At 46.0% G+C, this 16,977-nt stretch overlaps 1 protein-coding gene across 1 annotated transcript; it reads left to right on the top strand.

The window, feature by feature from the left end:
- Positions 1-369: 369 nt before the first annotated feature.
- LOC139424320 (transmembrane emp24 domain-containing protein 1-like) lies at positions 370-13,902 on the top strand. Its single transcript, XM_071176029.1, has 6 exons — positions 370-682; positions 8,374-8,471; positions 8,701-8,785; positions 8,916-9,017; positions 9,292-9,459; positions 12,307-13,902. The coding sequence occupies exons 1-6, from the start codon at positions 485-487 to the stop codon at positions 12,355-12,357; spliced, it is 702 nt and encodes a 233-aa protein (XP_071032130.1). The 5' UTR covers positions 370-484; the 3' UTR covers positions 12,358-13,902.
- The last annotated feature ends 3,075 nt before the right edge of the window (positions 13,903-16,977 follow it).

Below are 16,977 nucleotides of genomic sequence, written 5' to 3'. Positions count from 1 at the left end.
ATAATATTTGATAAAATATTGATTTTGGCCTTTACTCCGAAAGCCCATAGAAACGCATTGAATAACACATTCATAAGTGGCATATAGGACAGTCAAACAACAAATAATAAGAAAAAAGGTTTTGAAGTGTCTATCCTAAATCGAGGAGAAAAAAAAAACACAAAAAAACATCTGGTAATATATTAAATGACATTGTACACATTTTTAGCGCTTTAGGGGGGGTAGAGAGAGGCACAAAACTTAGTTCATAACTTATTTAGAACGGGGAACAAAATGAACGTCCCCAGCAAGGATTCCACCCTCGGCGATTGGTCCCGCAGTGAATCAGTCATACGGATATTCTAGCCAATCGTCTGATCGGAAAAGTTCAACAGATGATGCGGAACATAGAAACACGCTATTGGAAGTTAGCTAGCTAGCCAGGATGATAACGTAGCTAGCTATCATATTTCAGCACATCGAGGAAGCTAATTAATTTATCGCCATGGACACACGTCGGACAGCAGGACGAGGCAGCACCACATGTGTTTTCATGGCGTTAGTTGTAGCGACGTGTCTTGAAACCATTCGTGCTTTCGGCCACAGCCAAGACAGCGAATTCACCTTTATCTTACCAGCCGGAAGAACCGAGTGCTTTTTCCAAACGGCTGCGAAGAACGTTACCATGGAAGTGGAGTATCAGGTAAACTAACTAGTGGGTTAGCTGTCTAGTGTGTGCATTGGCGAGCAACAAAAGATCGCAACGCAGAAGTTAGCAGGCTTGTAACGTTAGCCAATGTAAACACGATACAGTCCCAGAAAAGGCTAGCTGTGACAATGATGCTATTCTCAGTTCGCCTCCCGCGATGACTAACTACAGCAGCAAGCTAGTCGCGCCAGATAACGTTATCTAGCTAACTCGCTAGTTAAGGAGAGAGCCACATCAGCAGCAAGCTATCTGGTTGTGCCCTTTCGCATGTATGCTGTGTAGGACACTTGACCCAGGCTACACATGAGAGAGACTACTTGAAGCCGTATAAGCAAGGATGCTGTTTTGCAGTAGTATCCCCATCTATAACCTAACCTTTCGTATGATGCAGGTGGACCATATAGCTATTACCACATTGTATCTTTCTCCCAGAGGAGAAAATGGGATACCTGGTCAGTTGTACAACTCAATGCATTCAACTGAAATGTGTCTTCCGCATTTAACCCAACCCCTCTGAATCAGAGAGGTTGGGGGGGGGGGGGGGTCTTTGGCGCCCAGGGAACAGTGGGCTAACTCCTGAGAGGGGTACATTTGCTCGTTAAATAGTGTTTTATGAATGTCTCTCTCTCCATCTCTCGTCTTCCACTCTACAGAGATTTAGCCAGTGTAAGTGTTACAAATACATCCTACCCAGTGATGTAAATACATCATTATAAACTGGGTGGTTCAAGCCCTGAATGCTGATTGGCTGACAACCGTGGTATATCAGACCGTATACCACGTTGGTAACCAGTTTATAATAGCAATAAGGCAACAGAGGGTAGGGTAGCTAAGGGCTGTGTCCAGGCACTCAGCGATGCGTCGTGCATAAGAACAGCCCTTAGCCATGGTATATTGGCCATATACCACACCCCCTTGGGCCTTATTGCTTAATTCTACCACTTCACCTACATCTTGACACAAACGGCTCCAACAACTCTCTCAATTAGGTCATATCTATCAATATGTGTCTTCGTTCTATACGCTAGCTAGCCTATCTGTGGGAGGGTAGCTAGCCTGATCCCAGTCCGTCCACAGAGGGGAGGGTAGCTAGCCTGATCCCAGTCCGTCCACAGAGGGGAGGGTAGCTAGCCTGATCCCAGTCCGCCCACAGAGGGGAGGGTAGCTAGCCTGATCCCAGTCTGTCCACAGAGGGGAGGGTAGCTAGCCTGATCCCAGTCTGTCCACAGAGGGGAGGGTAGCTAGCCTGATCCCAGTCCGTCCACAGAGGGGAGGGTAGCTAGCCTGATCCCAGTCCATCCACAGAGGGGAGGGTAGCTAGCCTGATCCCCCTCCCCCCCCCAGGCTACAGGGTGGCTCCCCCCCAGGCTACAGGGTGTCTCCCCCCCCCCCCAGGCTAGCCAATATTAGAGAGCTATATAAGTGCACACTTCAGAGGAGTAGAGATTATTGGGTTGCAGGCAGCTCTAGTCTGTTTGTTCAGTGGGAGAGTCCCTGTAGTGGAGTTTACAGGCAGCTCTAGTCTGTTTGTTCAGTGGGAGAGTCCCTGTAGTGGAGTTTACAGGCAGCTTGCCACCTATTCAACTCAAGCATGTGTGTGTGTTGTGTAACCCCTCTCAGGCAGTGTGTGTGTTGATGTGTAACCCCTCTCAGGCAGTGTGTGTTGTTGTGTAACCCCTCTCAGGCAGTGTGTGTGTGTTGTGTAACCCCTCTCAGGCAGTGTGTGTGTGTGTGTTGATGTGTAACCCCTCTCAGGCAGTGTTGATGTGTTACCCCTCTCAGGCAGTGTGTGTTGATGTGTAACCCCCCTCAGGCAGTGTGTGTTGATGTGTAACCCCTCTCAGGCAGTGTGTGTGTGTTGTGTAACCCCTCTCAGGCAGTGTGTGTGTTGATGTGTAACCCCTCTCAGGCAGTGTGTGTGTTGATGTGTAACCCCTCTCAGGCAGTGTGTGTTGATGTGTAACCCCTCTCAGGCAGTGTGTGTGTTGATGTGTAACCCCTCTCAGGCAGTGTGTGTTGATGTGTAACCCCTCTCAGGCAGTGTGTGTGTTAATGTGTAACCCCTCTCAGGCAGTGTGTGTGTTAATGTGTAACCCCTCTCAGGCAGTGTGTGTGTTGATGTGTAACCCCTCTCAGGCAGTGTGTGTGTTGATGTGTAACCCCTCTCAGGCAGTGTGTGTGTTGTGTAACCCCTCTCAGGCAGTGTGTGTGTTGATGTGTAACCCCTCTCAGACAGTGTGTGTGTTGTGTAACCCCTCTGTTGATGTGTAGATGGGTTCTATGTGCCAGTAAGACTCACATATACAACCTTGTCCTGTGACGTCAGACTGTTCATGTGTAGATGGGTTCTATGTGCCAGTAAGACTCACATATACAACCTTGTCCTGTGACGTCAGACTGTTCATGTATAAATGGGTTCTATGTGCCAGTAAGACTCACATATACAACCTTGTCCTGTGACGTCAGACTGTTCATGTGTAGATGGGTTCTATGTGCCAGTAAGACTCACATATACAACCTTGTCCTGTGACGTCAGACTGTTCATGTGTAGATGGGTTCTATGTGCCAGTAAGACTCACATATACAACCTTGTCCTGTGACGTCAGACTGTTCATGTATAGATGGGTTCTATGTGCCAGTAAGACTCACATATACAACCTTGTCCTGTAACGTCAGACTGTTCATGTATAGATGGGTTCTATGTGCCAGTAAGACTCACATATACAACCTTGTCCTGTAACGTCAGACTGTTCATGTATAGATGGGTTCTATGTGCCAGTAAGACTCACATATACAACCTTGTCCTGTAACGTCAGACTGTTCATGTATAAATGGGTTCTATGTGCCAGTAAGACTCACATATACAACCTTGTCCTGTAACGTCAGACTGTTCATGTATAGATGGGTTCTATGTGCCAGTAAGACTCACATATACAACCTTGTCCTGTAACGTCAGACTCTTCATGTATAGATGGGTTCTATGTGCCAGTAAGACTCACATATACAACCTTGTCCTGTGACGTCAGCCTGTTCATGTATAGATGGGTTCTATGTGCCAGTAAGACTCACATATACAACCTTGTCCTGTGACGTCAGACTGTTCATGTGTAGATGGGTTCTATGTGCCAGTAAGACTCACATATACAACCTTGTCCTGTGACGTCAGACTGTTCATGTGTAGATGGGTTCTATGTGCCAGTAAGACTCACATATACAACCTTGTCCTGTGACGTCAGACTGTTCATGTGTAGATGGGTTCTATGTGCCAGTAAGACTCACATATACAACCTTGTCCTGTAACTTCAGACTGTTCATGTATAGATGGGTTCTATGTGCCAGTAAGACTCACATATACAACCTTGTCCTGTAACGTCAGACTGTTCATGTATAGATTGGTTCTATGTGCCAGTAAGACTCACATATACAACCTTGTCCTGTGACGTCAGACTGTTGATGTGTAGATGGGTTCTATGTGCCAGTAAGACTCACATATACAACCTTGTCCTGTAACGTCAGACTGTTCATGTATAGATGGGTTCTATGTGCCAGTAAGACTCACATATACAACCTTGTCCTGTGACGTCAGACTGTTGATGTGTAGATGGGTTCTATGTGCCAGTAAGACTCACATATACAACCTTGTCCTGTGACGTCAGACTGTTCATGTGTAGATGGGTTCTATGTGCCAGTAAGACTCACATATACAACCTTGTCCTGTAACGTCAGACTGTTCATGTGTAGATGGGTTCTATGTGCCAGTAAGACTCACATATACAACCTTGTCCTGTAACGTCAGACTGTTCATGTATAAATGGGTTCTATGTGCCAGTAAGACTCACATATACAACCTTGTCCTGTAACGTCAGACTGTTCATGTGTAGATGGGTTCTATGTGCCAGTAAGACTCACATATACAACCTTGTCCTGTAACGTCAGACTGTTCATGTGTAGATGGGTTCTATGTGCCAGTAAGACTCACATATACAACCTTGTCCTGTAACGTCAGACTGTTCATGTATAAATGGGTTCTATGTGCCAGTAAGACTCACATATACAACCTTGTCCTGTAACGTCAGACTGTTCATGTGTAGATGGGTTCTATGTGCCAGTAAGACTCACATATACAACCTTGTCCTGTGACGTCAGACTGTTCATGTGTAGATGGGTTCTATGTGCCAGTAAGACTCACATATACAACCTTGTCCTGTGACGTCAGACTGTTCATGTATAAATGGGTTCTATGTGCCAGTAAGACTCACATATACAACCTTGTCCTGTGACGTCAGACTGTTCATGTGTAGATGGGTTCTATGTGCCAGTAAGACTCACATATACAACCTTGTCCTGTGACGTCAGACTGTTCATGTGTAGATGGGTTCTATGTGCCAGTAAGACTCACATATACAACCTTGTCCTGTAACTTCAGACTGTTCATGTATAGATGGGTTCTATGTGCCAGTAAGACTCACATATACAACCTTGTCCTGTGACGTCAGACTGTTGATGTGTAGATGGGTTCTATGTGCCAGTAAGACTCACATATACAACCTTGTCCTGTAACGTCAGACTGTTCATGTATAGATGGGTTCTATGTGCCAGTAAGACTCACATATACAACCTTGTCCTGTGACGTCAGACTGTTGATGTGTAGATGGGTTCTATGTGCCAGGAAGACTCACATATACAACCTTGTCCTGTAACGTCAGACTGTTCATGTATAGATGGGTTCTATGTGCCAGTAAGACTCACATATACAACCTTGTCCTGTAATGTCAGACTGTTCATGTATAGATGGGTTCTATGTGCCAGTAAGACTCACATATACAACCTTGTCCTGTAATGTCAGACTGTTCATGTATAGATGGGTTCTATGTGCCAGTAAGACTCACATATACAACCTTGTCCTGTAACGTCAGACTGTTCATGTGTAGATGGGTTCTATGTGCCAGTAAGACTCACATATACAACCTTGTCCTGTGACGTCAGACTGTTCATGTATAGATGGGTTCTATGTGCCAGTAAGACTCACATTTACAACCTTGTCCTGTGACGTCAGACTGTTCATGTGTAGATGGGTTCTATGTGCCAGTAAGACTCACATATACAACCTTGTCCTGTAACGTCAGACTGTTCATGTATAGATGGGTTCTATGTGCCAGTAAGACTCACATATACAACCTTGTCCTGTGACGTCAGACTGTTGATGTGTAGATGGGTTCTATGTGCCAGGAAGACTCACATATACAACCTTGTCCTGTGACGTCAGACTGTTCATGTGTAGATGGGTTCTATGTGCCAGTAAGACTCACATATACAACCTTGTCCTGTAATGTCAGACTGTTCATGTATAGATGGGTTCTATGTGCCAGTAAGACTCACATATACAACCTTGTCCTGTAATGTCAGACTGTTCATGTATAGATGGGTTCTATGTGCCAGTAAGACTCACATATACAACCTTGTCCTGTAACGTCAGACTGTTCATGTGTAGATGAGTTCTATGTGCCAGTAAGACTCACATATACAACCTTGTCCTGTGACGTCAGACTGTTCATGTATAGATGGGTTCTATGTGCCAGTAAGACTCACATTTACAACCTTGTCCTGTGACGTCAGACTGTTCATGTGTAGATGGGTTCTATGTGCCAGTAAGACTCACATATACAACCTTGTCCTGTAACGTCAGACTGTTCATGTATAGATGGGTTCTATGTGCCAGTAAGACTCACATATACAACCTTGTCCTGTAACGTCAGACTGTTCATGTGTAGATGGGTTCTATGTGCCAGTAAGACTCACATATACAACCTTGTCCTGTAACGTCAGACTGTTCATGTATAGATGGGTTCTATGTGCCAGTAAGACTCACATATACAACCTTGTCCTGTGACGTCAGACTGTTGATGTGTAGATGGGTTCTATGTGCCAGGAAGACTCACATATACAACCTTGTCCTGTAACGTCAGACTGTTCATGTATAGATGGGTTCTATGTGCCAGTAAGACTCACATATACAACCTTGTCCTGTAATGTCAGACTGTTCATGTATAGATGGGTTCTATGTGCCAGTAAGACTCACATATACAACCTTGTCCTGTAATGTCAGACTGTTCATGTATAGATGGGTTCTATGTGCCAGTAAGACTCACATATACAACCTTGTCCTGTAACGTCAGACTGTTCATGTATAGATGGGTTCTATGTGCCAGTAAGACTCACATATACAACCTTGTCCTGTGACGTCAGACTGTTCATGTGTAGATGGGTTCTATGTGCCAGTAAGACTCACATATACAACCTTGTCCTGTAATGTCAGACTGTTGATGTGTAGATGGGTTCTATGTGCCAGTAAGACTCACATATACAACCTTGTCCTGTGACGTCAGACTGTTCATGTGTAGATGGGTTCTATGTGCCAGTAAGAATCACATATACAACCTTGTCCTGTAACGTCAGACTGTTCATGTGTAGATGGGTTCTATGTGCCAGTAAGAATCACATATACAACCTTGTCCTGTGACGTCAGACTGTTCATGTGTAGATGGGTTCTATGTGCCAGTAAGAATCACATATACAACCTTGTCCTGTGACGTCAGACTGTTCATGTATAGATGGGTTCTATGTGCCAGTAAGACTCACATATACAACCTTGTCCTGTGACGTCAGACTGTTCATGTGTAGATGGGTTCTATGTGCCAGTAAGAATCACATATACAACCTTGTCCTGTAACGTCAGACTGTTGATGTATAGATGGGTTCTATGTGCCAGTAAGACTCACATATACAACCTTGTCCTGTAACGTCAGACTATTCATGTATAGATGGGTTCTATGTGCCAGTAAGACTCACATATACAACCTTGTCCTGTAACGTCAGACTGTTCATGTATAGATGGGTTCTATGTGCCAGTAAGACTCACATATACAACCTTGTCCTGTGACGTCAGACTGTTCATGTATAGATGGGTTCTATGTGCCAGTAAGACTCACATATACAACCTTGTCCTGTGACGTCAGACTGTTCATGTGTAGATGGGTTCTATGTGCCAGTAAGAATCACATATACAACCTTGTCCTGTAACGTCAGACTGTTGATGTGTAGATGGGTTCTATGTGCCAGTAAGACTCACATATACAACCTTGTCCTGTGACGTCAGACTGTTGATGTATAGATGGGTTCTATGTGCCAGTAAGAATCACATCTCTAGAAGAACAGCCATGTTTGTGTTTTTGTTTTCCTTGTGTGATGACGTAGGGGTGTGAGAGTGTGTGTCCATCTGATTTCAGTTGCGATACAGGGGACAGAGAAACAGTTGACACAGAACCTAGTTCCTCCACTATGGTGTAGAGATTAGGCCTATCTGATAGGGGGTCGTCTGCATCCCTATTCCCTATGTAGAGCACTACCTGTGACCAGAAACCCTATGCCCTCTCGGGAGAATGGAGGTTCAGACAGATGATAGAAATGTGTTGTACAGAAACTGTCAGAGAGAATAGGAGATCCTGTCAGCTCTATTTCCTCTATTTCTACCTGCACCATTCAGAGGGGTTCACGTCACTGAGTACACATCCTGTTTTACTCAGGTAACATGTTTCATATCCTAGCTCTCTGACGTGCAGTGTGACTCATGTCTATAGCTGTTGTAAAAGTACCTTTCTGGTGTGTGTGTGTGTTCCTCTCTCCAGGTGATAGCCGGTGCAGGTATGGATGTAGATTTCACCATTCTCTCTCCTCACGGATTCCAGCTCATCTCTGAGTTCCGCCGCTCAGACGGAGTCCACATGTCAGTACCGCTGCCTCTCATTGGACCAATCTACCCGCACAACATCTCTTCTAGTTCTGCGATTGGTCTATTTCTCTGCTTCTGTGATGTCACAATTCAACCTCAGATCAACCTGTGTCTTTTGACCTCGCTCTCTCCCCTTCCCTCTCTTTTTGGTTGGCTTTGTGCCCACATCTCTGATTGGTTGCTTTCTCTGTGTCAGCGTCTCTGATTGGTTGCTTTGTTCTAGTGTGGAACCCACGGAGGAAGGAGACTACCAGATCTGTTTTGACAACAGCTTCAGCCGCTTCTCTGAGAAGATGGTCTTCTTTGAGGTTTATTTGTATTAATATATCTTTATTAATTGGTTGATTTGATTTACTGTAAGTTGCTCTGGATAAGAGCGTCTGCTAATTTAATCAAATGTAAATAAAGATACTATAAAGTGTGTGTGTAAAAATACAGGTCATCATCGAGGGACAGCCGGGCGACGTTGGCGGGGATGACGAGTGGGCGGGGCTTGGAGAGCCTGAGAGCCTATTGGAGTACAAGCTGGAGGACATTAGGGTGAGTAGGCTATTGGATGGATGACCATGTCTTCAACAACTGAACGAACACAGTACCTTTCCTCTTTTCAAACTCCCCCCTCTCTCTTCCTCATCACCCTCTCCTTCCTCCTCCTCCCCCTTCCTCCTCTCTCTCCTCTCTCCCCCTCCCTCCTCTCTCTCTCCTCCCCACTCTCCTCTCTCCCCCTTACTCCTCTCTCTCTCCTCCCCTCCCTCCTCTCTCCCCCTCCCTCCCCTCCTCTCTCCCCCTCCCTCCTCTCTCTCCTCCCCTCCAGGAGTCAATAGACTCAGTACACCGTCGGCTAGAGAGGAGTCGTCAGATGCAGACGGTACTGAGAGCGTTTGAGGCCAGGGACCGTAACCTGCTAGAAGACAACCTGTGGAGGGTCTCCTTCTGGTCCTGTACCAGTCTCATTGTAATGCTGGGGGTCGCACTAACTCAGGTAACACACCCCCACACTAGGACAACCTGTGGAGGGTCTCCTTCTGGTCCTGTACCAGTCTCATTGTAATGCTGGGGGTCGCACTAACTCAGGTAACACACCCCCACACTAGGACAACCTGTGGAGGGTCTCCTTCTGGTCCTGTACCAGTCTCCTAGTTACAGACCTGCCAACCTGCACAAATTTTCAGGTCAAAGTATGTTGGTATGAAGAACTACCCTAAAATATGCAAAAAGATGCTTCTAGTGGGCACTTTGAGGTTTTTGAAGCTGAGCCAATCAGAGGGGGAGAGGAGGGTGGGAGATGCTTCTAGTGGGCACTTTGATGTTTTTGAAGCTGAGCCAATCAGAGGGGGAGAGGAGGGTGGGAGATGCTTCTAGTGGGCACTTTGATGTTTTTGAAGCTGAGCCAATCAGAGGACACGGGCGATGAACAAATCTCTAGCTCCCCGCTTGATCTCCGAAACAGTAGTAGACGTGAGTTCATTGACTAGCAAGGAAACACGGGTTGTGATGTGGTAGGTCAACGGGTGCGGTAGGTCAACGGGTGCGGTAGGTCAACGGGTGCGGTAGGTCAGCGGTGTGGTAGGTCAGCGGTGTGGTAGGTCAGCGGTGTGGTAGGTCAGCGGGCGCCGTAGGTCAACGGTGTGGTAGGTCAGCGGTGTGGTAGGTCAGCGGTGTGGTAGGTCAGCGGTGTGGTAGGTCAGCGGGTGCGGTAGGTCAACGGGTGCGGTAGGTCAGCGGGCGCCGTAGGTCAGCGGGCGCCGTAGGTCAGCGGTGTGGTAGGTCAGCGGTGTGGTAGGTCAGCGGTGTGGTAGGTCAGCGGTGTGGTAGGTCAGCGGTGTGGTAGGTCAGCGGTGTGGTAGGTCAGCGGTGCGGTAGGTCGGCGGGTGCGGTAGGTCACTGCGTGATTAAAAACGGACATGGTATATTAAACATATTTAATATATGTTATAGACATGAGCAGCCAATTACCAAGCACCCATAACGGCAATAGCAGAAATATACCACTCCCTGTTTAACCTCCAGAACACAGACCTAACTATAACTATACATACCCTAGTACAGGGAATTCAACTCTGACCCTACGAGGTCCAGAACACAGACATAACTCTATATACCCTAGTACAGGGTGTTCAACTCTGACCCTACGAGGTCCAGAACACAGACATAACTCTATATACCCTAGTACAGGGTGTTCAACTCTGACCCTACGAGGTCCAGAACACAGACATAACTCTATCACTATACATACCCTAGTACAGGGTGTTCAACTCTGACCCTACGAGGTCCAGAACACAGACATAACTCTATATACCCTAGTACAGGGTGTTCAACTCTGACCCTACGAGGTCCAGAACACAGACATAACTCTATATACCCTAGTACAGGGTGTTCAACTCTGACCCTACGAGGTCCAGAACACAGACATAACTCTATCACTATACATACCCTAGTACAGGGAGTTCAACTCTGACCCTACGAGGTCCAGAACACAGACATAACTCTATCACTATACATACCCTAGTACAGGGTGTTCAACTCTGACCCTACGAGGTCCAGAACACAGACATAACTCTATCACTATACATACCCTAGTACATGGAGTTCAACTCTGACCCTACGAGGTCCAGAACACAGACATAACTCTATCACTATACATACCCTAGTACAGGGTGTTCAACTCTGACCCTACGAGGTCCAGAACACAGACATAACTCTATATACCCTAGTACAGGGTGTTCAACTCTGACCCTACGAGGTCCAGAACACAGACATAACTCTATATACCCTAGTACAGGGTGTTCAACTCTGACCCTACGAGGTCCAGAACACAGACATAACTCTATATACCCTAGTACAGGGTGTTCAACTCTGACCCTACGAGGTCCAGAACACAGACATAACTCTATCACTATATATACCCTAGTACAGGGAGTTCAACTCTGACCCTACGAGGTCCAGAACACAGACATAACTCTATCACTATATATACCCTAGTACAGGGAGTTCAACTCTGGGGAGACGTGGTCCTGGGGTTCAAAATATAATACAAAACACACACATCACGACAAGAGAGACCTGGGGAGACGTGGTCCTGGGGTTCAAAATATAATACAAAACACACACATCACGACAAGAGAGACCTGGGGAGACGTGGTCCTGGGGTTCAAAATATAATACAACGTGGTAGCAACACAACATGGTAGGAGAACAAAACATGGTACATGGGCCCAGACAACAGCACAAAGGCAAGAAGGTAGAGACAACAATACATCACGCGAAGCAGCCACAACTGTCAGTAACAGTGTCCATGATTGAGTCTTTTAATAAAGATGGGTCTATAGTCTACCATTCCTATAGAGGGTCTTCTGCCAACATCATTATGGGATAAAAGGTGCGTTTGATTTGAGCAGTGTGGGGGTCTTCTGCCAACATCATTATGGGATAAAAGGTGCGTTTGATTTGAGCAGTGTAGGGGTCTTCTGCCAACATCATTATGGGATAAAAGGTGCGTTTGATTTGAGCAGTGTGGGGGTCTTCTGCCAACATCATTATGGGATAAAAGGTGCGTTTGATTTGAGCAGTGTGGGGGTCTTCTGCCAACATCATTATGGGATAAAAGGTGCGTTTGATTTGAGCAGTGTGGGGTGGGGGTCTTCTGCCAACATCATTATGGGATAAAAGGTGCGTTTAATTTGAGCAGTTTGGGGGTCTTCTGCCGACATCATTATAGTGCTAAAAGGTGCATTTGATTTGAGCAGTGTGGGGGTCTTCTGCCAACATCAGTGTAATCAGTCACTCAGGTAACATCTCGGTCTCTAACTGTCTGTTCCTCCTCTCTCAGGTCTATACCGTCCGCAGACTGTTTGACGATAAGAGGCGTGTCTGTACATAAAGACACGCCCACTCCGCCACCTCACAGCCAATCAGGGTTAAGGTGGGAAGAGAAGAGAGGAAAAGAGTGGAGAGAGGAAGGAAGACGAGGAGGAAGCAGAAGAGTAAATTACCTGCGTCACAAATTGCACCTTATTCCTTATCTAGATCCCATCTCTGGTCAGAAGATGTTGAACCTTTATTTAACTAGGCAAGCCAGTTAGGATTTACCTAGAGGCAGAACGACAGATTTTTGCCTTGTCAGCTCGGGGATTCGATCCAGCAACCTTTCGGTTACTGGCCCAACGCTCTAACCACTAGGCTACCAGCTGCGCCTAGTAGTGCACTATCTAGGGAATAGGGTGCTATTTGGGACACTCCTTTACCATCTGGGCTCAACACGGTGCCTTTTACTCCCTGGGTGGTGTTCATTAGACACAGAACTAGACAACAGAAATGACAAGAGGTTCTGCCTCCATTTGTCCAATGAGAATGTTCACTTTTTTCAGGTCCCACCCTGTCCATGTAATCTGATTCATTATGATCTAAAGGGCCAAACTGATCCTAGATCAGCCCTCATACTCTGAGAACACTCATCGTTTGTAGATCAGTGGGTCCAGGGGCGGACTGGCATTTCTGGGCAGATACCAGATGGGCTGGTAGCCCAGTGGGCCTGTCTCAATTAGCATTTTGTAAAAAATGTGTGTGTGTGTGTATATATGTGTGTGTGTGTATGTATGTGTATATATATATATATATATTAATTTTTACAAAATGCTTATTTTCTATATCTAATAATGCGTCATGGATAAAAATGGGTCAGTGTTAGAAATTCCAGAGCTGACTTATGGTCCCAGTCTGCCCCTGAGTCAGTCATCATTTACCCACAATGCATCAAGGATGTGATGCGCCCAATAGTGCACGTTGGGTTTAAATCTCTCTAGTAATTGAATTTCTATGGATCCTCCTATTTTACCAGAACAAGCCCCACCCAACCCCTAATGTCCTTCTTCTCTCATTGGTCCATGTCTTTGTGACCTGTTGTAGGTAGCCAATCACCTTTTTTTTGGTGTTACTGAGTTTTATGTGCCAGTAAGATTCTATGCTGATATCTAGATGAACAGGTATGATGTTTGTGGGGGGTTTTCAATGTGGGGATGTGTGTGTGGGGGGGATGTGTGTGTGTGTGTGTGTGTGTCCATCTAACTTGTGTGGTATAGGTGACAGAAACAGTTTACAGAGAACCTAGTTTACCATTGATCCTAAAGCTTTTGCTACGTCCCAATCCTACACCCCCCCCCCCAAGTGTATACTTGCCTGGCACACTCCCAGTCATGGGTTTAATGGCTGAATCTCCCTCCAGCCAATGACTACATCATTCCGATGCTTTTTAAAACCAGAACAAAAAGTGTACGAGTGCACACTGGGAGATGGGTGGAGAATTTGGAGGCAACCTGTGATTGTAACTAAGTAGGGAGTGGTACTTTGATCATTCTTAACCATGTTGCCATGGCAGCCAGTGATTTTAATGTTGTTTTTTTACACAATAAAAGACGGGACATTTTCATTTGAGTAACGGTGCAGTTGTTCTTTTATTGTATAGGAACCAGGACCTGGAGCCGTATCCACAAAACACCTCAGAGCAGGAGTGCTGATCCAGGATCTGTCATTATGATCTAACAGGCCAAACTGATTCTAGATCAGAACTTCTATTCTGAGAGGCTTTGTGGTTACGGTCCCAGGATGGATGGTTCTGATTGCGGTGGACAGCTGTGTCTCTCTAGTGGCCTACCGACATCATGACAAACATACAGACCACAGTATACCCAATGAAAAACATGGCATTAAGGAAGTAGCCTTGTCATTTAAACTTTTGTCAGCTTTTTGATTGGTCTTCAGCGCAAATACCACATAAACGGCACTTAACAGTGGTGTGTCATCTGAGACTCTGGGTTCGCGCCCAGGCTCTGTCGTAACCGGCCGCACAATTGGCCTAGCGTCGTCCGGGTTAGGGAGGGCTTGGTCGGGATGTCCTTGTCTCATCGCGCACCAGCGACTCCGGGCGCAGTGCGCGCTAACCAAGGTTGCCAGGTGCACGGTGTTTCCTTCGACACATTGGTGCGGCTGGCTTCCGGGTTGGATGCGCGCTGTGTTAAGAAGCAGTGCGGCTTGGTTGGGTTGTGTATCGGAGGACGCATGACTTTCAACCTTCGACTCTCCCGAGCCCGTCCGGGAGTTGTAGCGATGAGACAAGATAGTAGCTACTAGAAACAATTTAAAACCATGAAATTGGGGAGAAAAAGGGGTCAAATGAAAAAAAGCCATCTAACAGATGCAGTGATATAATTGTAAAGCCCACACAAATGACTAGGTCACATGACCCTAACGTTACACATAGAATGATTTAACAAAGTGTTACCAAGAAGGCATCATCATCATCATCATCAGTCTTCATTGTTAGGTGCTGCTCCGTACGAGGGACACGATTCAGTCCAATGAGTGTAAAAGAGCAATGTACTGGACAGCTAACAGTGTGGCTTTTAAAATGTGTTTTACTCATTCAGTGGGAGAGAGGAGGGAGAGAGCTTGATTTACATTTTATCAGGATCTCCTTCAGCCCAAGGGAAGTAGGAGGTGTCATGGAAGTGACAGTGATTAAGAAAGGGAAAGAGAGAGATGGAGAGAGGACAAAGATAGAGAGAGGACAAAGAGAGAGAGGTGGAGGGAGAGATGGACAAAGAGAGAGAGATGGAGAGAGAGGACAAAGATAGAGAGAGGACAAAGAGAGAGAGAAGGACAAAGAGAGACAGATGGAGAGAGAGAAGGACAAAGAGAGAGATGGAGAGAGAGAAGGACATAGAGAGAGAGATGGAGAGAGAGAGAGAGATGGAGGGAGAAGGACAAAGAGAGAGAGGTGGAGGGAGAAGGACAAAGAGAGAGAGGTGGAGGGAGAAGGACAAAGAGAGAGAGATGGAGAGAGAAGGACAAAGAGAGAGAGATGGAGGGAGAAGGACAAAGAGAGAGAGATGGAGGGATAAGGACAAAGAGAGAGACATGGAGGGAGAAGGACAAAGAGAGAGAGATGGAGGGAGAAGGACAAAGAGAGAGAGATGGAGGGAGAAGGACAAAGAGAGAGACATGGAGGGAGAAGGACAACGAGAGAGAGATGGAGGGAGAAGGACAAAGAGAGAGAGATGGAGGGAGAAGGACAAAGAGAGAGAGATGGAGAGAGAAGGACAATGAGAGAGAGATGGAGGGAGAAGGACAAAGAGAGAGAGATGGAGGGAGAAGCACAAAGAGAGAGAGATGGAGGGAGAAGCACAAAGAGAGAGAGATGGAGGGAGAAGGACAAAGAGAGAGAGAGAGAGATGGAGGGAGAAGGACAAAGAGAGAGAGATGGAGGGAGAAGGACAAAGAGAGAGAGATGGAGAGAGAAGGACAAAGAGAGAGAGATGGAGGGAGAAGGACAAAGAGAGAGAGATGGAGGGAGAAGGACAAAGAGAGAGACATGGAGGGAGAAGGACAAAGAGAGAGAGATGGAGGGAGAAGGACAACGAGAGAGAGATGGAGGGAGAAGGACAAAGAGAGAGAGATGGAGGGAGAAGGACAAAGAGAGAGAGATGGAGAGAGAAGGACAATGAGAGAGAGATGGAGGGAGAAGGACAAAGAGAGAGAGATGGAGGGAGAAGCACAAAGAGAGAGAGATGAAGGGAGAAGGACAAAGAGAGAGAGAGAGAGATGGAGGGAGAAGGACAAAGAGAGAGAGATGGAGGGAGAAGGACAAAGAGAGAGAAAGGGCATTTTGTTTAGTTAGTTAGTTCATACCGGCATCTGTTACTAAACTAAAACAAGCAGCAGGTAGGCATCCCACAATCCTTCAGGATAATACAGGAAAAGGAAGGAAGTAAGTCTATGACATCCACTAAGTTACAAGGTGTGTGTGTAAACCTGTAGCTTGTCTTGAGGGTTAACCAGAGACACATCGAATCACATTTTATTGATAACATAAACATATGTTGGGCTCCTGAGTGGCGCAGCGGTCTAAGGCACACTATCTCAGTGCGAGAGGCATCCCTGGTTCGAATCCAAGCCTCATCACATCCGGCCGTGATTGGGAGTCCCATAGGGTGTAAATAATAATTACAGAGAAAAGGTCATCTTCACATGGCAACAGGCCCTTTTCCCTAAGCACCCGTTCACTAAGCACACAACACTACCAACTTCATCTGTCACTCTCTGGTGACAGTATTTACATTAATATGTTGGGTTACATTCATACAGTATGTTTGTAGATCTGATATGGGAACTGTATTTGTTCTTAACTGACTTTCCTAGTTAAATGAATAATAATAATAATTTAGCAGGTGTTATTGTAGGTGTAACGAAATGCTTGTGTTCCTAGCTCCAACAGTGCAGTAGTATCTAACAATACACATAAATCTAAAAGCAAAATATTGGAATTAAGAAATATATAAATATTAGGACGAGCAATGTCGGAGTGGCATTGACTGAGGAGAAACTGAAACATTCTCTCACACATCTAACAGCACACACACACACACACACACTGCACAACACCCTGAAAACACTGCCAGACAAGCTAGCTCCACATCTCCCCCGTGTGGCCAGGAGTGGTATTACA

The sequence above is a fragment of the Oncorhynchus clarkii genome, chromosome 13, assembly GCF_045791955.1.
Source record: "Oncorhynchus clarkii lewisi isolate Uvic-CL-2024 chromosome 13, UVic_Ocla_1.0, whole genome shotgun sequence".
NCBI classification, from domain to species: Eukaryota; Metazoa; Chordata; class Actinopteri; order Salmoniformes; family Salmonidae; genus Oncorhynchus; species Oncorhynchus clarkii.
This window is presented reverse-complemented; position numbering and strand designations above follow the sequence as displayed.